Source organism: Macaca thibetana, chromosome 9 (genome assembly GCF_024542745.1).
Source record: "Macaca thibetana thibetana isolate TM-01 chromosome 9, ASM2454274v1, whole genome shotgun sequence".
Taxonomy (NCBI): domain Eukaryota; kingdom Metazoa; phylum Chordata; class Mammalia; order Primates; family Cercopithecidae; genus Macaca; species Macaca thibetana.
The window spans coordinates 90936733-90959246 of NC_065586.1; the positions used below are offsets into that span (position 1 = coordinate 90936733).

General features: G+C 36.6%; 1 protein-coding gene across 4 annotated transcripts in view; it reads right to left on the minus strand.

Annotated features, from left to right (window-relative positions):
- The window catches only part of LOC126962030 (cytochrome P450 2C20), a 31234-nt gene extending 10419 nt beyond the window's left edge, over window positions 1-20815 (minus strand). For all 4 annotated transcript variants that reach the window (XM_050802797.1, XM_050802798.1, XM_050802800.1 and 1 more), the window contains exons 1-6: window positions 20535-20815; window positions 19145-19307; window positions 18823-18972; window positions 16422-16582; window positions 15092-15268; window positions 1959-2100 (exon numbers count right to left, since the gene is read on the minus strand). In XM_050802797.1, coding sequence (XP_050658754.1) covers window positions 1959-2100; window positions 15092-15268; window positions 16422-16582; window positions 18823-18972; window positions 19145-19307; window positions 20535-20702 — 961 coding nt within the window. In that variant the 5' untranslated portion in view covers window positions 20703-20815. The remainder of the gene's footprint in view (window positions 1-1958; window positions 2101-15091; window positions 15269-16421; window positions 16583-18822; window positions 18973-19144; window positions 19308-20534) is intronic.
- Window positions 20816-22514: the final 1699 nt, after the last annotated feature.

Genomic DNA, 22514 nt, shown 5'->3' on the forward strand with positions numbered 1-22514 from the left:
ATTCTAAATATACTCACACAAGCACACACACACACACACACATATTCTTCCTTGGTTCTTTAGTTAAATCACAATTTTCTATTCTTCAAGTTAGAGTATTTGCACATGTTTGAAACTCCTAGTAATAATTTCCCAATTATAGGGAAATCTCAGACTATCAATCACATCTCTTTGGTTCTTGAAGTCTCCTCTACATGTATTATTCATCTGGTCCCTTCTGAAGTGGTTGTTTCCTAGGAGCCCAGCAGCATCTCTGACACTCTCATTCTCTTACATGGGGTCTTCTGATTCCTGGCACCCTTAATTTCTTCTGACTTGGTTTCAGACATGAGATGGAGCACAATCCCCAGTATTGGAGAAAGTTAGTATAGAGGGTGAAATTTGTAACAAGCATGTAGGTCCCAAATACTTTTTTCTATGAATACACAACATAGTATGATTGGGAATTCTGATGCTGTCTGAATGCTTATATTTTATATATGACTTGATATAACTGTCTGAAAGATTTTAATTTTCCCTTTACTTCTGGTGCTCTGAAATTCCATGACTTTGTGTCCTGTGATGGATGTTTTAATTTCATTCACTCTGCTGAACACTTGTAGATAACTTTCTATTAAGATGGCAAAATATGAAGGTCTTTTCTCTAGACATGTTTCTTCTCTGGAGAATATCTACCTGCTGAATGTCAGGAAGCAAGATGAAGAAAAGTGCTGAGTCTTTGAATCTGAGGAATAGATATTTCCCAAAGCTTTTTTTTCTGGCTTCACACCTCACACTTTCCTGGCCCTGTAAAGTGTCCCCGAGTACAGGGGTTCTTAGGCTCTATTTCTCTGGAGACTGTGCTTCCCTTTTCCAGTGGGAAAAAATCATGTACCTGATAAAAGGAGTCATGGAGGAAACCTGGGCAGGGGAGGCTCCCTTTTCAGTCTCATTCCCTACCTTCTTTGGTCCTTGGTGCCTCCAAATACTGACCCTTATGAGAATCATAGTGACACAGATTTGCCTCTCCTCTTGATAAATCTTCCTCTGCTGATATTTGTTACAACTCCATCCCCTATGCTGTTTCAATTGTCAGCCCTCCATTGTCTCTCCGTGTCTCAGAAATTTGCCAAAGACTTATAGGCTGTTTTCTATTCTCCTCTCTTTTTACTTCAACAGGCTAATTTTAATTTGTAATTTAGTTATTGAAATTTCAGTGGGATCCTGACACAGGGAAGAAGGTATGTTATCTGCTGCCAAACAAGAACTATTTAAATGTAAATTTGAAGGAAATGTAGAGTTTACTCTAAAAGTAAATTGTAAATTCTAAAGAAAAGTTGTATGTGAAAGATGCAATTATTGACCCCCTTCCAAATATTCCTATTTGGTCAAAGAGCAGTTTTATGAAACACACTTCTGGAATAAAAAAATTCCTTTAGGTATGGTCTCTGCTTAAACAGAAACATCTTTTTTAGAAGCCTAACTTTTAGATTACTTCCCATACTGGAATTAATCACAGGATGCCTCAGTACAATTCTAGAATTCCACTTATACTTCAATAAGGATATTTTCATCTCACTACCTCAGCATTAGAGCATGGAATTTTCAAAATGAGAAAAGATATCTTCAAGAATGAGCCTACTGTTCAAAGTAGACTTTTCATAATAAAACCAACATTCACTACTAGGCCAATTTATGCTGGCTCTCCCTACCACAAATTATCTCTGCTGAAATCCAGACACTTCATCAGGGCTTTATTTGTTTTGCTACTGCCATACTGTTTTTACTGATCTCAGTCATCCTCCTCCATTGTGCAAAGATGTCCTTTTTAATCATGTCATCAAATTTAGACAGATTACAGCTGATGACACAGAAATTTAAGGAATGAAGCTTCTCTGAGAGAAATAAGGTGGAGGACACTGGCACCATCTTCTCAGCATTGTTCTTAAATTCACTTTGTTCATCATCTGTGGTCCTACCTGTGACCTCTGGGTGCTTCAGCAGGAGCAGGAGTCCATATCTCAGAGTGGTGCTTGTTGTCTCTGTTCCAGCAACAAATAGATCAGCTACAGTGCCAACCAAGTTTTCAATAGTGAATTCTGACTCTTGGTTGTCCTTTTCCTAGAAATGATTTCATGCAATTATCTGACCAATTATGTGTCAGTATATCTAAATATACAAAATTTAAAAAAAATACTATGTTATAAAGTTAGCCAAAAGAGATACTGGACAGTACAGTATTAGAAAAAGCAACTGTGTGGTATGGCAGAAGCTGCAGATCAGTTGACTCAAACTTTATTTCCTGATAGGCCTACAAGTTCCATTCATGAAACCATTTGCTGCTTAGGTTAGTCACACAGAATATTTCTTTCCTCAGAAATAAAAGCAGAAGTATACAGATGTCCTGTATTAGTTCAATTTGTGTTATATAACAGAATACTATATACTTGGTAATTTGTAAAGAAAAGAAATTTATTTCTGATGATTCTGAAGGCTGGGAAGTCCAAGAGCATGGCACTTGCTTCTGGCAATGGCCTTCTTGCTACTTCATCATGTGGCAAAAAGTGGAAGGGCAAGAAAGAGTAAGAGTGAGAGCAAGGGTGGGGGCACAATCACATTTATAACAAGCTGTCAAGAACTACCCCACTCTTGCAATAATGACATGAGTATATTTATGAAGGCAGAACACTGATGACGTAGTCATGTTTTGTTAGGCTGCACCCACCAACTCTGTTGCATTGGGCATTCACTTTTAACACATGAACTATAGAGGACACATTCAAACCAGAACATGAATCTTCTTCTATTTTTTCCTTATTACTCAAAACACAAATGTGAAGGAGGAATAGGATTGACATCATCTTTGGACATGAGCATTTGATCATAGAAATGAAGACTTCTATACTAAATATGGTATATAAAAAAAAAAAAAAAGAAGGCACTTGACTCTCTCATGCTTAAGGGCTACCATGTTATTTCTAGTCTAGCCACCATAAGGCTTCTTGTATTTGAGATATATAAGCCAACTATTTGATTATGCTCTTGATATAGTTTGGATAATAAATATTTATCTCTCCCATCCTGATAATAAATGAGTTCACATAAGATCTGGTTGTTTAAAACTATTTCTCCAACTTGTTTCTCCTCTTGCCATGTGATGTGCCTGTTCTTGCTTTGCCTTCTGCTACGAGCAAATACTCCCTGAGGACTCTGCAGAAGCTGAGCAGATGCCAGCATCATGCTCGTACAGCCTGCAGAACTGTTAGTCAATTGGGCCTCATTTTCTTATAAATTATCTGGCCTCAGATATTTCTTTGTAGCAATTCAAGAACAGCCTAACACATTCATTTTTATGATTTTTTATTATTTGTAAGTGAACACGATTTTAGTGTATAAATATAAGTAAATTAGGGCTATATCATGAAAAGTGTTACACTCTTGAATCAAGAGTTTGCAATTTTCTTCTGTCAAAAATTTACAAAGACTCAGTTACACCTACATATTCATTACAAAGCTGAAATATGTGAAACAAATATGTCAACAAAACCAAGAATGAAATATAGTGAAAGATAATGAGTTCACAAAGACAAGACAGGTCTAACAAAATTGTAATCTAGTTGGGAGGCAACAGGCAACTTGTTCTAAGGAATAAGTTCAGGAATAAATAGGAAAATACAAAGTGAAGAGAAATGGCAATTATTAATACAAAAACGTGAGGCATTAACTGCCTATATTGGATAAAGAAGAGTAGGGGTAATGCAAATGCCAAGGCTAAGGGACCAATTGAATAAAGTTCTCATAAATTGAAAGTGTGAATACACCTACAATGAGTAAAGTATTTGAATTAGTAGTCAAGAACTCCACCCCACCCTCCCCACAAAAAAAAGTTCCAACTCAAGATTACTTCACTAGTGAATTCTACCAAAATAGTTGAAAAGAGCTCAGATCCAAGGGAAAAGGAAAGGGAACTTGTGTGAACAAGGTAATGTTCTTGAGAAGTCTCAAAACCACAGCCCACTCCAGTACTTGTCCTTGTGAAGGCAAAAAAGGTCACCTTGACTTCAGATCCCAGCAGACTGCCAAATTGGGTAGGGAGGCTGAGAACACTCCTACCTGCCCTTTCCATGGATTACTAAGTCTCTCAGGGTTTCACCTCTGCCAGCTTCTTTTTACTTTATTTGTGTGTGTGTGTGCATGTGTGTATGTGTACATGTTTGTGAGTTGTAGATTCTTCTTATGAATTGACCAATAAGCTCCATTGCTGTCTCTTTAACAGTCCATTTGGCGTATGATTATTCACCTGTAATATTGGCTCTTCCTTCTGAGAATAATTGATGATTGACATCTTTGTCAGCCAACTGGAAATCTCTGATGCTTCAGGCTATGGAAAGGTCGGAGAGATATACAGTGCTTGGGTTCCACTCTTTGCTACAAAGGAGGGCAATATTGAGTGGGGGCTTAACTGGGCCTAACTGTGCTTGGTCTCCCAGGAGCAGGTGTAAGCACCACCTCTGATGAGGGTGGCAAGAGAGTGACATAGACTCTGTAAGATTTACTCGGTTATAAATAGGCTTAGTGTGGTGATTTTCTCAAATGCCAGCTGTACTAGCAATGTTCTGGGTTTGTGAACACACTGAAGATATTCTAATTAGCTGGGGTGATGTGGGTATAGTGTTAGCTGAGATAAGACAAAAGTTTTCTTCTTCCCAAATGTTGTGTTATTTTGCCAGCAGATGTTGTAATAGGCTGTGCCTATTGGCTTCCAGCTAGGAGGTGGTTCTTGCAGGAGAGAGCCACCTACACTAGTAGCTGTGGGATTTGTGCTTGGCTTATATTACCCAGGGGAACATGTAGAAGAATGAAATATGATTCCTATATCTCACCATATACAAAAATTAGCTCAAGATGGACTAAAGACTTAGATATGAGAATGAGACTTGAAATCATAAAAATTTTAGACAAAAACCTAGAAAAAACTCTTCTGAGCATTGGTGTAGGCTAAGGATTTATGACTCAGTGTTTAAAAGCAATTTCAACAAAAATAATTGACAATAGGACCTAATAAAACTAAAGAGCTTCTGCACAGCAAAAGAAATGACAAGCAGAGTAAACAACCTACAGAATGGGAGAAAATATTTGCAAAATATACCTTCAACAAAGGACTATTTTCCAGAATCTACAAGAAACTCAAACAGCAAGAAAAAAAAATCCAAATAATCCTATTAAAAAGTGGGCAAACAACATGAACAGAAATTTCTCAAAGGAAGATATACAAATGAGAGAGTGGAGCAAGATGACAGAATAGAATGCTTCACTGATTATTCCCCATGCAAGGACATCAACTTAACAGCTATCTACACAAAGTGTACCTTCATAAGAACCAAAATCAGATGAGCATGCACAGTACCTAGATTTAAATGTATATCACTGAAAGAGGAACAGAAGAGATAGAAAAAATACTATTGAATTACTGACATCCTCTTTTCCCCTGGCAGCAGTGGCATGGTTCAGAGAGTGTTTCTGAGTACTGAAGGAGGGAGAACACAGTAATTATACAGCATAAAATTAATGCTGTTCTGTTATGGCAGGAGGGAAAACAGGCCACATTCAGCTGATGCCCACTCACAGAGGGAGCATTTAAACCAGCCCTGGCCTGAGATGAATCTCTGATACCAGTGGTTGGAACCAAGTTTCTACAAGCCTCATCACTGTGGACTATAGAGCTCTGGGACTATAAATAAACTTGAAAGACAGACTTGGCTACAAGGATTGTAACTTTTATGTGAGTCCTAGTTCTGAACTGGGCCTAGAGACAGTAGAGCGGTGGCGGGAGGTGCAACTTACTGAAACACCAGCTGAAGATGGGTAAGGGAGTGCTGACATCCCCCCTCTCCTAATCCCAAGCTGCACAGTTTTCACTTCCAAAAGAAACTCCTTTCTTCTGCTTGAGGAGTGGGGGCTTGAATAGCTAGCAGCAATACCCAGGTACTACGTTGAGGGCTTTGGGTAAGACTTTGAGACTTGCTGGCTTAGGTAAGACTCAACACATTCCCAGCTAGCTGGCCATCAGGAAAGACTCCTTCTACTTGAGAAATCAGAGTAAAATATAAAGGCGACTTTGTCTTGCAACTAGGTATCAGCTTGATCACAGGAGGGTAGAGCACCAAGTGCACTCCTGGAGTCTCCAAAACCAGGACTTGGCTCTTGTGCAGGGTCTAGTATTCTCAATAGGCCTTTGATAGCACTGCTCAAGGGGTGAGACTTCACTGCCCTTGGAAAGGAAAGGGAAGAGTGAGAAGGACTGCATTTTGTGGTTTAAGTGCCAGATCAGCTGCAGTACAACATAACACCAAATAGATTTCTAAGGTTTTTGACTCGCCCCTGGCTTCTAGGTGGTACCTCTGGACATGCCTGGGTACTGGAAGAATTTGCTGCACTGAAGGGAAGGACACAGGCCTGGCTGGATTCACCACCAGCTGATTGTAGAGCCCCAGATGCTTGGAAACATAGGCAGTAGCCAGGGAGTGGTTGCAGCAGGCTTTGGGCAAGGCCCAGTGTTCTGCTGGTTTTAAGTCTGACCCAGCGCAGTCACAGTGGTGGCGGATACATGAGTGCTTGTGTCATTCTATCCCCAGTTTCAGTTGGCTCAGAACAGAGAGAGAGACTTTGTTTATTTGGGAGAAGCTAAGGGAAGAGAACAAGAGTTTCTTTCTGGTAATCCACAGAATTCTCTTGGATCCTGTCCAAGACCATCAAGGCAGTATCTCTACAAGTCTTCAAGAACCACTGCATTATTGGGCTTGGAGTGCCCCTAAAGCAGATAAAGCTTAGATCACAACACTTAACTCATTTCCCATTTATTAAAAAAAGTGCAGTTCACTGCCAGTGCAGTATTCTAGGGGCAAATTGAAAATAGGTTAAGTCCTTTTTAATATCTAGAAAGCCTACCAAGAAGGATGGGTACAAAAAAAATCCCAGACTACAAAGATGACAAAAATACCTAACTCTAGAATGCCCAGCCCCAGATGAACATCTACAAGTATAAAGAAAATCCAGGAAAATATGACTTCACCACATTCACTAAATAAGGCACCAGGGACCAATCCTGGAGAAACAGAGATATGTGATCTTTCAGCCAGAAAATATAAGATAGTTGTTTTGAGGAAACCTAAAGATATTCAAAATAACACAGAGAAGAAATTCACAATTCTATCAGGTAAACGTAACAAAGAGACTGAAATAATTTACAAGTCAAGCAGAGATTGTGGAGCTGAAACATGCAATTGGCATACTAAAGAATGTATTAGTCTTTAGTAGAATCATAGAATAGTAGAATTGATCCAGCAGAAGAAAGAATTAGTGAGCATTAACAGAAGCTATTTGAAAATACAGCTAGAAGAGACAAAAGAGAAAAGAATAAAAAACAATGAAGCACACTTACAGGATCTAGAAAATAGCCTCAAAATGCAAATCTAAGAGTTATTGGCCTTAAAGAGGAGGTAGAGAAAGAGAAAGGAGTAGAAAATGTATTTAAGGGGAAATAACAGAGAACTTTCCAAAACTAGGGAAAGGTATCACTATCTAAGTACAAGAAGCTGATAGAACACCAAGCAGATTAAACCCAACGAAGACTACTTCCAGGTATTTAATAATAAAACTCCCAAGGACATCCTGAATTGTATTGCCTAGATTTTCTGCTAGGGTTTTTATAGTTTTGGACCTTACATTTAAGTCTTTAATCCATCTTGAATCAATTTTGTATAAGTTTAAATACATGAAAATTAAGCAATATTCTCCTGAATGAACAGTGGGAGAATGAAGAAATTAAGAAGAAAATTGAAAAATTTCTTGAAACAAATGATGAGAAAACACAGCATACCAAAACCTACGGGATTCAGCAAAAGTCGTACTAATAATAAAGTTAATAACTGTAAGTGTCAACTATCAAAATAGAAGAAAAACATCAAATAAACAACCTAACAATATACCTTAAGAAACTATGAAAGCTGGAGCAAACCAAATCCGAAATTAGTAGAAGAAAAGAAATAATAAAGCTCAGAGCAGAAATAAATGAAATTGAAATAAAGAAAACAACAAAATATTAATAAAGCAAAAAGTTGTTCTTTAGAAGCATTAATGAAAGCTGACAAACCTTTAGCCAGACTGAGGAATAACGTGAGACGATCCAAATAAGTCAGTGATGAAAAAGAAGACATTTCAACTGATATCACAGGTATTCAAAGGATCATTGGTGGCTACCATGAGCAACTATATACCAATAAATTAGAAAACTTAGAAATAATGAACAAATTCCTAGATACATACAACCTACTGAAATTGAACCATGAAGTAATCCAAAACCTGAACAAAATTATAACAAGTAATCAGATTGAACTCAAGAGAAAGCATCCTAGTAGAGAAAAGTTCAGGACTCAATGACTTCAATGATGAATTCTAGCAAACATTTAAAGAAGAACTAATACCAATCCTACTCAGACTATTTTACAAAATAGTGAAGGAGGGAATACTTCCAAACTAATTCTATAAGGCCAGTATTACTCTGATAACAAAACCAAAGACATGTTAAAAAAAAAAAAAAAAAAGAAAGGTATAGGCCAATGTCTCTGAGGAATATTGATGCAAAAATCCTCAAGAAAATAGCTGCAAACCAAACTAATGGATACATTAAAGAACTCATTCATCACAACCAGGTGGGATTTATCACTGTATGCAAGGGTGCTTTAACATATGCCAATTAATAGATGTGGTACATCCTATCAACAGAATAAAGAACAAAAGCATGTGGTGATTTCAATCGATACTGAAAAATTATTTGATAAACCTCAACATCCCTTCATGGTAAAAGCCCTAAAAAAACAAGGTATAGAAGGAATATACCTCACCATAATAAAAGCCATCTACAAAAGACCCACAGCTAGTAACATACTAAATGAGGAAAAAACTGAAAGCCTTTCCTCTAAGGTCTGGAAAACAACAAGGATGCTTACTTTCACCACTGTTATTCAACATTGTACTGGAATACCTAGCTAGAGCAATCAGAGAAAGATATGAAGGAGATCCCAATTAGAATGAAAGAAGTCAAATTATCCTCATTTGCAAATAATATTATCTTATATTTTAAAAAACCTGAAGACTCAACTAAAAAACTACAAGAAATAATAAACAAATTCAGTAAAGTTGGAAGACACAAAATAACATACAAAAATTGGTAGTATTTCTATATTCCTACAGTGAATAATTTAAAAAAGTAATCCTATTTACAATATCCACACATAATATTAACAATGAGATACCATCTCACACTAGTTAGAATGGCGATCATTAAAAAGTCAGGAAACAACGGATGCTGGCGAGGATGCAGAGAAATAGGAATGCTTTTACACTGTTGGTGGGAGTGTAAATTAGTTCAATCATTGTGGAAGACAGGGTGGCGATTCCTCAAGGATCTAAAATCAGAAATACCATTTGAGTCAGCAATCCCATTACTGGGTATATACTCAAAGGATTATAAATCATTCTACTATAAAGACACATGTACACGTATGTTTACTGCAGCACTATTTACAATAGCAAAGACTTGGAACCAACCCAAATGTCCATCAATGATAGACTAGATAAAGAAAATATGGCATATATACACCATGGACTACTATGCAGCCATAAAGAATATGAATCCATGTCCTTTTTAGGGACATGGATGAAGCTGGAAACCATCATTCTCAGCAAACTAACACAGAAACAGAAAACCAAACATTGCATATTCTCACTCAAAAGTGGGAGTTGAACAGTGAGAACACATGGACACAGGGAGGGAAACATCACACACCAGGGCCTGTCAGGGGGTGGAGAGCAAGGGGAGGAAGAGCATTGGGACAAATACCTAATTCATGTGGGGCTTAAAACCTAGATGATGGGTTGACGGGTGCAGCAAACCACCATGGCACATGTATACCTATGTAACAAAGCTGCACATGCTGCACATGTATCCCAGAACCTAAAGTATAACTTAAAAAATCACTGAAAAATATGAATAGAAGGGAAAATTCCTTATAATAATAAAATGTATTTATAAAAATTCCAAAGATATTTTATATCAAATTGTGAAAATCTAAAAGCTTGTGCCTTAAAATCAGGGGGTAAAAAACCCAAGTATATCTACTTTTACTACTGCTATTTGGCATTGTTCTTAAGGTCCTAGCCAAAACAATTAGACAAGAAAGATAAATAATATGACAAGTTGTATATAATGGATTTTTTTAAAATTAAGGATTATGCATACATTCATACAGCCAACAGACACATGAAAAAATGCTCATCGTCACTCGCCATCAGAGAAATGCAAATCAAAACCACAATGAGATACCATCTCACACCAGTTAGAATGGCAATCATTAAAAAGTCAGGAAACAACACGTGCTAGAGAGGATGTGGAGAAATAGGAACACTTTTACACTGTTGGTGGGACTGTAAACTAGTTCGACCATTGTGGAAAACTGTGGCAATTCCTCAAGGATCTAGAACCAAAAATAACATTTGACCCAGCCATCTCATTACTGCATATATACCCGAAGGATTATAAATCATGCTGCTATAAAGACACATGCACATGTATGTTTATTGCGGCACTATTCACAATAGCAAAGACGTGGAATCAACCCAAATGTCCATCAGTGACAGACTGGATTAAGAAAATGTGGCACATATACACCATGGAATACTATGCAGCCATAAAAACGGATGAGTTTGTGTCCTTTGTAGGGACATGGATGCAGCTGGAAACCATCATTCTCAGCAAACTATCACAAGAACAGAAAAGCAAGCACCGCATGTTCTCACTCGTAAGTAGGAATTGAACAATGAGATCACTTGGACACAGGAAGGGGAACATCACACACCAGGTCCTATTGTGGGGAAGGGGGAGGGGGAGGAGGGAGGGATAGCATTAGGAGATATACCTAGTGTAAATGACAAGTAAATGGGTGCAGCACACCAACATGGCACATGTATACATATGCAACAAACCTGCACATTGTGCACATGTACCCTAGAACTTAAAGTATAATAAAAAAAATTAAGGATTATATGTCATAACTAAATGGGATCTATATGAGTAGTGCAAGAGTGCTTCAATAAGAAAATCAATCAATGTAATACACCTTATTAGAAAGAAAGGAAAAATCTAACAAAATGACCATCTCAATAGAAGCTGAGAAAGCATAAGACAAAATTCAATTCTCTTCCTGATAAAATCACTCAAAAATATGAATAGAAGGGAAATTCCTTATAATAAAATATATTTATAAAAATTCCAAAGGTATTTTATGTCCAGTTGTGAAAATCTAAAAACTTATGCCCCAAAATCAGGGGGAAAAGATCCAAGTATATCCAATTTTGCTGCTGCTATTCAGCATAGCACTTAATGTCCTAGCCAAAACAATTAGACAGGAAAGAGAAATAAAAGGCATTTAGGTAACAAAGGAAGATGTAAAACTGTTTCTATTTTAAAATAACACAATTATATATAAAGAAAAGTTCATACAACTGACAAAACACAACGAGAGCTGACAAATGTTTTCAGCTTAATTTTAGAGTGTAAAATTGGTCCAGATATCTGTTGTGTCTGTTTATATCAGCAATGAGTGACATGAAAATAAAATCAAGGAAATAATTACATTCGCAATAGCATCAAAAGGACCAAAAGCCCTGAGAATCTATAATCAAGAAGATAAAAGACTGAAAACTATCAAATGTTGCTTAGAAAAATAAGGAGTACCTAAATAAATGGCAAACCACGTCATGTTAAAGGATTGAAAGACTTAAAATTGTTAAGATGGCAATGCTTCCAAAAGTAATCTAAAGATTGAACGTAATCACTGTCACAATTCCAATGTCCTTTTTAAAATTTTTATTTGTGCAAAAATGGAAAAGCCAATCCTGAATTTATATGCAACTACAGGGAGAGGACTCAATTTCCAAATTTCCAAACTTCAAAACAAAACTATAGTAGTCAAAACAGCATGGTACTGGCAAAAGGAAAGAAATAAAGACCAATGGAATAAATTGAAATCCAAACGTAAACCTGATCATCTATGCCCAGTTCATTTTCAACAAACGTGCCAAGATCATTCAATCTAAAGGAAGAGTTTCAAAAAAAATAAATAAATAAAGGAAGAGTTTCTTCAACAATCAGTGCTGGGACAACTGGGTAACCACATACAAAAGAATGAAGTTGAACCCCTATCTCACTCTTATGCAAAATATAACTGAAAGTGAACGAAAAACTCAAATGTGAACTAAAACTATAAAATTCTTAGAATAAAACATCGGGTTAAATCTTAATGCCTTCAGAATTGGAAGTGGATGCATAGATTTGACACCAAAGCAACTAAAATAAGAGAGATAAACTGGGCTTCACCAAATTTAAAATGTTTGTTCATCGAAGGACAAAATTAAGAATGTGAAATGACAATATATAGGATGGGAGAAAATATTTGTATTTCATACATATTTAGTAAGCGTTTAATGCCCAGAATCCATAAACAACTACCTACAGTTGAACAACAAATGACAAGCAACCCAATATAGAAATGAGCAAAGGGCCAGGTGTGGTGACTCACACCTGCAATCCCAGTGCTTTGGGAGGGCTGAGGTGGGTGGACTGCTTGAGTTCAGGAGTTTGAGACCAGCATGTTTGTACAAAAAAATACAAAAATTAGCTGGGTGTTGGGGTTTGTGCCTGTGCTCCTAGCTACTTGGGAAGCTGAGGTAGGAGTATCACTTGAGCCTAGAGGTTGCAGTGAGCCAAGATGACAACACTGTACTCCAACCTGAGGAACACAGAGAGGCCTGATCTCCAAAAAAAAAAAAAAAAAAAAAAAAAAAAAAAAAAAAAAAAAGAGCAAGGGCCTTGAATAACATTTCTCCAAAGATCCTGTAAAAATGGTAAAAAGCTGATTAATATCATTGGTCAAGTCAAAACCACAACCACAATGAAATACCACTTTGAGCTGACACAAAAAAACAGAAAACTACAAATATTAGCTATAATATGGAAAAGAGGAACCCTCAAACATTGATAGTGGGATTTTAAAATGGTGCATTTACTGTAGAAATGTTTAGTTGTTTCTCAAAAAGTTAAACATAAAATCACCATATGACCCAGAAATAACACTCCTAGGACTATACCCTGGAAAACTGAAAATATGTTCACGAATAAACTTGTGTACAAATGTTAACAGCAACATTATTTATAAGAGCCAAAAGATCATTTATATAACACAAATGATCATCAACAGATGAATGACAAGCAAATTGTTGTATGTGTACATGAAAATGGAATATTATTCAACCACAAAAAAAACAAAGTACTATCACATGCTAAAACTTAGTTGACCCTCCATATCATTATGCTAAGTGAAAGAAGCCAGGAAAAAGGTCACGTATGCCATGGGTCCTTTTAAATGCTATATTCATTATAGGAAAATCCATAAAGATAGTTGATTAATGTTTACTACATGATGGAGTGGGGAATGAGGTGTAACTATTTAATGATAGAGTATGTTTCTGTGGAGTGATAAAAAAGTTTTGAAAGTAGAGAGAGACGGTAGTTGTGATGTAGGGCAGGCGAGTCCCAATGTAGAGCTTAATCTGGGAGGGTTCTTGGCTTTGCCCAGAAAAGAATTCAAAGGTAGCTCAGAGGTAGAAGAAAACAGCTTTGTTGAACAGGCAGTGGTACAGGTCTGTGAGGGCTACTGCAGAGCAGGGCTATGGTATAGGCAGAGAGTAGGAACTCAGAGCAGTTTTGCAGTCATTTTTATACCCACTTTTAATTGCATGCATATTAATGGACAGTTTGTGAAGGGAAGGGGTCTTATCTTTTGGGTCATTGGGTGCCATGGAAAGGGGAGGTAACGCCTGGGTGTTGCCATGGGAATAGTAAATTGACACGGCACACTGGTGGGCGGGACTGATTGAAGGCGTCCTGGCCCTGTTTTAGCTAGCCATCAATCTGGTCCTGTGTCCAAGTCCCACTTCTGGAGTTGATTCCCGCCTCTTACCTCAGTTGCACAATATTGTAATTGAAATCATACCATTAAAGTGTACACTTTAAATTGGGTGATAATGGTACATGAATTTCATCTCAATATTTAAAATGTCATAATTTTTTGAATTAATCTATACATTTAATGCAATCTGTTAAAATCCCTATGGGCTTGTTTGCAGAAATTGACAAGTTTATTCTTAAACTTATGTTGAGACTGAATAAACCCAAAAAAGCCCAGATAGTCTTGAAGAAAGCTTTGAGGACCCACACTTTTTGATTTGAAAATTTGATACAAAGTTACAGTAATTAAGACTTCAAAATGAGGTACTACTGTCATAAGGACAGACAGATCAATGGAGTAGAATTGAGAGCCCACAAACAAATCCTCACATTTATATTTAGCTGGTTTATAATGAGGTCGTCAAGACAATTCAATAAATAGTGCAATGAAAACAGGATTCACGCTCACAGGTTACCTAATAAACATCAACCTCCAACTCCTTTGTGCAAATTCATTTTAGGTTACACCAAATTAAACCTTCTCTCTTCCATCCACCAATTCTTTCCCATCACATACCTCTCCACAATCTACTCAGTCCATCTGAAACCTTTTTTCTGTTCCACACTGCAAATATTTTAAGGGCTATTTCAATATGCAGGGCATGCAAGAAGCCCATTTATGATAAGCCATTCTTTTCCATTGTCACATAATCTGTGTGCAATATTGATATCCATCTTCAGTTTATGGTAGGATATTTTATATTTTCTACTTATTTGTAATTGTTTCCATTTGACTGCAGTGTCTATATTATTCTACTCACGTAGATTACTTTTATTTCAAGAAGAGAGTCTATGCATTCTAGCTATTGGACAATTTTATATTTTCCATGATGTTTAGTACAGGCCCATAAATACAATACATAATTAAGGTGCTTGTCAAGCATTGCTGGCCTGATCATTTAAACATCCTTAGTAAATTACAGAAGGATTCGATGAATCACAAAATGGACAAGAAATCAAATTACTGATCTGTTGCTAATATCTTACCTGCTCCATTTTGATCAGGAAGCAATCGATAAAGTCCCGAGGATTGTTAACATCCAGTGTTGCTTGGTGTTCTTTTACTTTCTCCCTAATGTAACTTTTTGTAAGAGCAACATTTTTAAGCAATTTGTTGTGAGTTCCTGGGAAACAATCAATGAGTAGAGGGAAATTATTGCAGACCTAAAAGAGAAAAGAATATTAAATATAAACACGTCATAAGACATATGTGTCTTACACCAAGCCTGATTGAAATTATAGCTATAAATATGAATAAAATGTTATGTACATTTTGATGGGGAAATTTTTATTGTGCATGTATAGCAATTTTCTGTACCTAAAGATTGGAGGGAGAAAATTTTGAACAGGAAATCAAAGATGATAATTATTTTCTTCACTCATACATCATTTTATTGTATAAAAACATTTTAATATCAATTTTCTCATTTTTAAACCAAGTCTTCTCTACCACCTTGAAATATAAGATGGCATGAATTACTATGATTTATATTTAGTTCATGACGCTAGAGGTTAAGGGGGTTTGGGCAACCTGATAGAGAGCACAAAGCTAGAACCCACTGTTTTTATTTCTGTCAAGTAGCTTCAAAATGGAATCAGTATTTTAGAAGTGCGAGCAGCTTGAAGATACCTTAAAACCCAGCTGTGCACCTGAGCAGTTAAGTGATTTCTCTAAGATCACACAATCATTATTTAGGCAGAGTGTAGGGCATGCCAACTCAGCATAGGGTAAAATTTGAATGTTTGTTTATGGTTCATACACCATGAAACCAACCATTTTTGTCATTCCTAACCTAGCTGCCTCATCAGCCAGGATCTCAACTGAAGCATCAAACACACCTGCCCTATTCAGTATTTCCTGGCACCTTCTATGGTCACAAATATTCTCCCTCCTTGATGGAGATAGTCTTTCCCTAAATTAGAATATTTCTGCCAAGTAATGTGAGGAAGAGGTCAGTAAGCACTGATTGGAGGATAAGCCTACTGAGTAATGGAAACCTTCAGAAAGGGCCCGGATGTCCATGGAGTGATATGGACATGTTTTTGGGCTGTCACCAAAGCACTTTATTGAAACAGTCTTTGGGATTTAGTGGATAAACCACTGGTCAGGAAGTCACTGGGCTTGAAAGCCACCCCTGTATTTGGGCATTCATTTTCTGTGTGTAAAATAAAAGACTTGGTCATCTTTTCCAGATGTTCACTTCATAAATTTCTGAGCAGTACTGTGGTGTTCAAACATGCCCTTCATATAGAACTTTGGACTTACCAGAAAACATAGCATAAATAGTTTCCCAGGAAGATAAAATCTTGGCCTTACCTGGATCCATGGGGAGGTCAGAATCCTGAAGTTTACAGTGAATCTTTTCATCAGGGTGAGAAAATTCTCATCTTTATAATCAAATCGTTTCTGGAAAACAACGGAGCAGATCACATTGCAGGGAGCACAGCCCAGGATGAAAGTGGGATCACAGGGTGAGGCTAAAGATTTAAAAATGTTTTAAAATATTATTAAAAAATAAACATTTAAAAGATCTGCATTTGTTAAGACATAAAGGAAATTTAGAAATTTTAAACAATATCTTACAAATTCCCCATGTGTCCAAAAAAAATCAGCATGCATGAAATAAACATATTACTTTTACCTTAAATATGAGTTGAGCATTCCAGTCTAGCTAAGCAATGTCATTTCACATGTGGTAATTCACATCCACTGCTTTTATTTAAACTCTTTTAACCCAAGGGTATCTTTTATTTTGGAAGGAAAAAGAAGACTTTTTCAAAATCCTAATAATTCAAGTTTTTAGAGCAGAATCATGTCTGTCTGCAAAGCCTCTGGACAATAAAACACACAGATAGGAAGAGAAAATTTGGGGACCTAGAAATGTCTTACATACAGTGAATAGCTGAAAGTATAATGTGCTGAACCAACAGGAATTAAAGTTAGGGAGATTGTGGGTGAATGCATGTGTCTGAGGGAACAAATGTGAAAAGCAGGTACATCCATATGGCATAGAAGAAAAACTAATATAAATGAGCATTAAGTATAACAGATTTGTTTATCTAAATAAGTAAAATGTTAACTTTTTATTTCAAATCTAAATCCCAGTAAAGCTAACCAAAACATAAATTGATAAATGGAATCTTTTTATTTCTTTTTCAATTTGTAAAAAATGAATGTCCTTCCTTTGGAATAATGTTTATCATTTTCAATCATCTTCCAAATTTAATTAATTTGGGCAAAACTACTCTTGTGGATTCTGGGATATTATTCAGTATAGTTATCAAGATAAGTATGTTTTAATAAAGTTTTAAATTTGACCATAAGTTAAGCCAAATCTGTCATTTTACAGGTAAATAAATTATTAAAAAGGCTTTTTTTTTTGGTACAGGAATGTCTAAAATGAAATTGCTGTAACCAAGTGACTAGTGAACATAAATGGAAAGGGTGCCCAGATTCACATCGATAGGTACTAAATAAGAGTGACATAAAAGGAAAGGGTTCTGAATAAAGTTGGAACATTGAACAACAGGAAACCTGCTGAGTTAGCAACTTCTATGCCAGACTCCTTTAAACATCACTGGGCTCTAAAGTTTCAGAAAAACAGTTGTTTTAGCCAAGGGGGTGAAAGGTAATTTAGGAAGCCTTGGTGAGTGTGTGTGTGTGTGTGTGTGTGTGAGAGAGAGAGAGAGAGAGATTCTCAGGTACAATCTGATATCCAGGTTTTTTTTTTTTTTTTTACTGCATTTGGGAGAGTGAATTTAAAAAGGTAATTTTATATCCCAGCTGATAATCACACTGATTATAACAAGCACTTCATAGGTGAGTAAATTGGCAGTGAGAGAAAAATGATTCGCACAAATTTCAAAGCTAAGATCCAATACAGTGGGAAAAAGATGACAAAACTGAAAACATAGCCAAATTACATTTAAGGAAGATAAGATAAAGAGTTTTTCATAATAGTTAAAATCTAGTTAAATTATTTATAAATTAGTATTTGTGTATTTTGCTGAGTTATACTGTAGATTATATTTACTCAAAATATATAAATTGTTACAGTAAGTAGTGGTTAACAAGAAATAATTAATCCTGACAGTTTTCAAATAGTACCGTGTTTCCTGAGAAATAACAACTGATGAAAACTGTACTGAGATATACCTAAGAAAGTGAAACCATACATAGTGTCATTACTGGCCAGAGCTGTAGGCATGGACCTGGAAGGAATTCCCAGACATGTGAGTCTGACCATATGAAAAAACTCTAATTAAATGAAAGCACATGTCACTTGGTTCATGTTCCATAAGGTGTGATGAGGTCATTTTCACCATGTCCACTTTCCTAGTGTTCTCTGGTGAAATGTTCTGGTGAAGGTAATGCAGATTTATGCTATGGGGGAAACCTTCTTCTTTAACTCTTTTCAAAAAATGAACTCAAGACCCTTATTTATTATTTCTGATTTGAAAACAAGGGAAAAAAACTGAGCAGAAAATAGGATTAAATGACCTTTGATTCCTATACCCTATGAACCAACACATTTATACAGGTAAAGCACAGGTACACAAAATTTCCCTTGTCTGTGCTTCAAACCTCCCTCTACCACCTGAGGGCTGACAACCAGGATGCACAATGAAGATCTGGTCACCCCTGAAATGTTTCCAAGGATGTCATTAGTGAAGACAGCTAACTGTTAAGGTCAGTGATGCAGAGTAGAGTCACCCACCCTTGGTTTTTCTCAACTCCTCCACAAGGCAGCGGGCTTCCTCTTGAACACGGTCCTCAATGCTCCTCTTCCCCATCCCAAAATTCCGCAAGGTTGTGAGGGAGAAACGACGGGTCTCCTTCCATCTCTTTCCATTGCTGGAAATGATTCCTAACAAAAAAGGGGGGCAGAAACTGGGAGAATTCATAGCCAAGGAAGAAAGTGCTGCAACACTGGGCAGCCAGGCAGATAGGCTAAGCTCTGCTGAGAAGCTTTTTAGGGCTCTGTTTTCCATCTTCCTCACCCCAGTTACCAAAGCTGACACAGGTATATGCACACCTACCAAGTCCGTTAGTAATTCTTTCAGATATTGGCAAAATGCCTCTTCCAGAAAACTCCTCTGCATTATCAATCAGGGCTTCCTTCACTGTCTCATATCCATGCAGCACCACTACAGGATTCATGCCAAAATACACGGTGAACACAGGACCATAGACTTTTGAGAACTGGGAAAGGAAATGCAAATAGCAGCAAAATAAGTCGCTATTTGCTCCAAATATTACGTATGATTCAGACTGATATTTTCATTGTATTTTTTAATGTTTATATTTGCCACACATAGATTCAATATTTCTGAACTTTGTACATAAATGTGATGGTGATTGTCATAGCTGCCACTTATAGATGACCTATGATATGCTGTGCAATAACCCAGGCAATTGGTACACAAATCACAGTTCATCCTCACTTCAACACATTGAGCACATTCATTTGCCCTGTTTTAAAAATGAAGAAACTGAGGCCAGAGAATTCCAAATTCATTCTCAGAGTCCCACGGGTAATATATAGAAGTTCCAAACTTGAACCTCTGCTAATTTAAACTGATGCTTGAACAATTTATCACTCCCCCATGTCCACCTTGAGGCCAATACCCGGTTAAGGACTTCAGGGTCACCTGTAAAGCTCTTACCATGAGGATTCTGATTCAGCAGTCCTGTGATCAACCCTAGAAATCTGTATTATCAGTGTCACCCTAGGCAATTCTGATGCCCAATCCAGTTTGTAACTGCTGGTATTACCAATACGGAAAGATGAAGTACCACAAAGTTAGAATCAGGACATTCAGCAACTCCTGAAAAAAGAATTTCTTCCATTCTCCAGCAACCTTGACCACAGACAGTGACTTTGTTCAGAATCCAGAAGAATTATGTTAACCACCAATTGGGCCCTGACTGATTACTTCTTTCTTTCATGCATGTATGCTTGTCCTGAACCCACAAATATTTCTGTCATATCAGCCATCAAATGAATCTTCAGAGAAGTTCAATTTTCATGACGATTCTGAATAAAACACATGACTACTGCAGTAGAGGACTTACTGGATGAAATTTCTAATCACACATATTTCCCTTCACCTTCAGTCAAAAATCATAGCAAAACACTCTGAAACAAAGAGGTGAACAGCACTTCAAACTTTTGACATTGTATTAAATGATTCTATCATACAATGACCCCAATGATTCTGTATTCACAAAATGCATCAACTCACTCTACTATTTCTGACAATGACAGACTTAGAAAGACAAAAGAAACATCAAAGAAGTTCAGAGGGATTATTTTGCTTTACAATGATCTATTAAAATAGAGTGCTTCCAGGAATATATTTTGTCTAAAAATAGCAGTCAAATAACTTACCCTTTGCAAGTGACTGGAGGAACATAAAGCATACTTACATTGCTGAAAGATTTGCAGATGTCCTTAATATCTATCTGTAGAATATTTCCAATAATAGGAAGAGGAGTGGGGCCAGGAGGGAGCTTCCTTCTCCCAGAGCTCTGTCTCCAGAGTGAAAAGAGAAGCACAAAGGAGAGACAGAGCACCAGGACCACAAAAGGATCCATTGAAGACTTCTCTTCTTATTAATACAGCTGAGAGCTTGCACTCCAAGGCTTTTATAACACTCCCTGCTAATTCAGTGTGTGTCTGTTTGACATGTAAAGTAAGCAATCACCTAGGTCCAATTTATACTTTTTTTCTGTGTGGACTTTGGCCCATGGATAGAGATAAAATGTTCTTTTGTCCTACTCCTTCTTTGCAGTGCGCATCTAGGAGATTCTGGTTTAATTATATTGGATTGGAGCCCAGGTATTGGTAATTAAAAGTTCCTGGTTGTTCCAATGTGCTGTGATGATGGAGAAATACTGAAGTAAATGATTCTATGTTCCAATATACTCAAAATTCCATATTATCAGATTAATGACCAGTTGGGAATTTGTGACTTTGAGGGAAATCAGTGTATTCTGTATGTCGTGTATAAAAAATGTACATTGTAATGCTATATCAAAAAATAGAAGACTTAACCCTTGATAACAAAAGCCTTTCAAATATTTAGTATGGTTCACTTAAAATACAACTGCCTAAACATGAAATACTGAATATAACTCATACATGTTGAATGACTGCACATATATCAAAGTATTAGCTAATAAATGTATATATATATTGAATTGTATATAAATGATATACATAAATATGTATTTATGTTATTACATAATAATATTTATGTTATTATTACATTATTGTAATAATAGGTGATTGTTTACATGTCAAAGAGACACACTGAATTAGCAGGGAGTGTTAATACGTTCTTACATAACAAAAATACATATTTATATTATTATTAAATATTATATTAGATATATATAAATGTATATTCACCATTAAAAGAGACTGGAATGTAGAGATTGTCATTTTTTATTTTTCAAATGGGGGAAGAAACTCTGGGAGAACAGGACACCTGTCAGTGCCACACAGCTCATCACTGGTAAAACCGGGATTTGAGCAGAGATCTTCTGATGCCCATTGGGGTGCATTACCACTTGCACCAGAGCTGGCTCAAGAACAATTTTAGAAAAACAAAACAACCCCAGACATTAGTTACTCTGAAGATACACCACCTTGACTCTGTTCAGAAAGCAACAGGCTTCACATTAAATAGAAGTCCATTATTTGTTTATAAGGATAAGAGGACCAGAGATGCTCAAAAGAAGAAATAAAAATTAGAGTTCTGCCCTCTGCATCACCTCACAAGTGAAAGTTGTTCAGCGCTATTAAGGAAAGGGCCAACCTCACATAATTTATGGCAGAGGGCTTGACAATCTATGGCTTCTCCACCTCCCAGTCACCTCCAGACATAGCTGCTTCTATTGTTTTTGGTTTGTTATTGTTACAAATAATAGAATGTAATCGTACACAGCAAGGAAGAGAAATTATATACAGAACAATAGTTGTGGATTCAATAGAAGATGGAACATAGGGAAATCATTGAATGGACCCAGGGCACAGAACGACTGTAATGTGCAGACCTGAATGGGAACTGATAGTCAATGGTCATGAAGATCTGAATTCAACTGGATTTATGAACATTCCTAGATCACTAATGACAAAGTGTATGTACAAAGGCATGATCTGAAAAGATTACCTTTATTCTAAATTGACTAGTACAGTTATTTCCAGCTCTTTCATTAGGAAAATATTAAGACCCAGTTATACAATGTTTTATCCATTATGTTTACAGACATTATGACAAATTTACAGAGAATTTTCACACTCATCACATCTCTTTTTATTCTCTCAATTATCTTTGCCCCCTGTAAAATTATTCCCAGTTTAGAGAGGAGAAAGTTAGACCATGGAGATTCAGTACTTTAGCT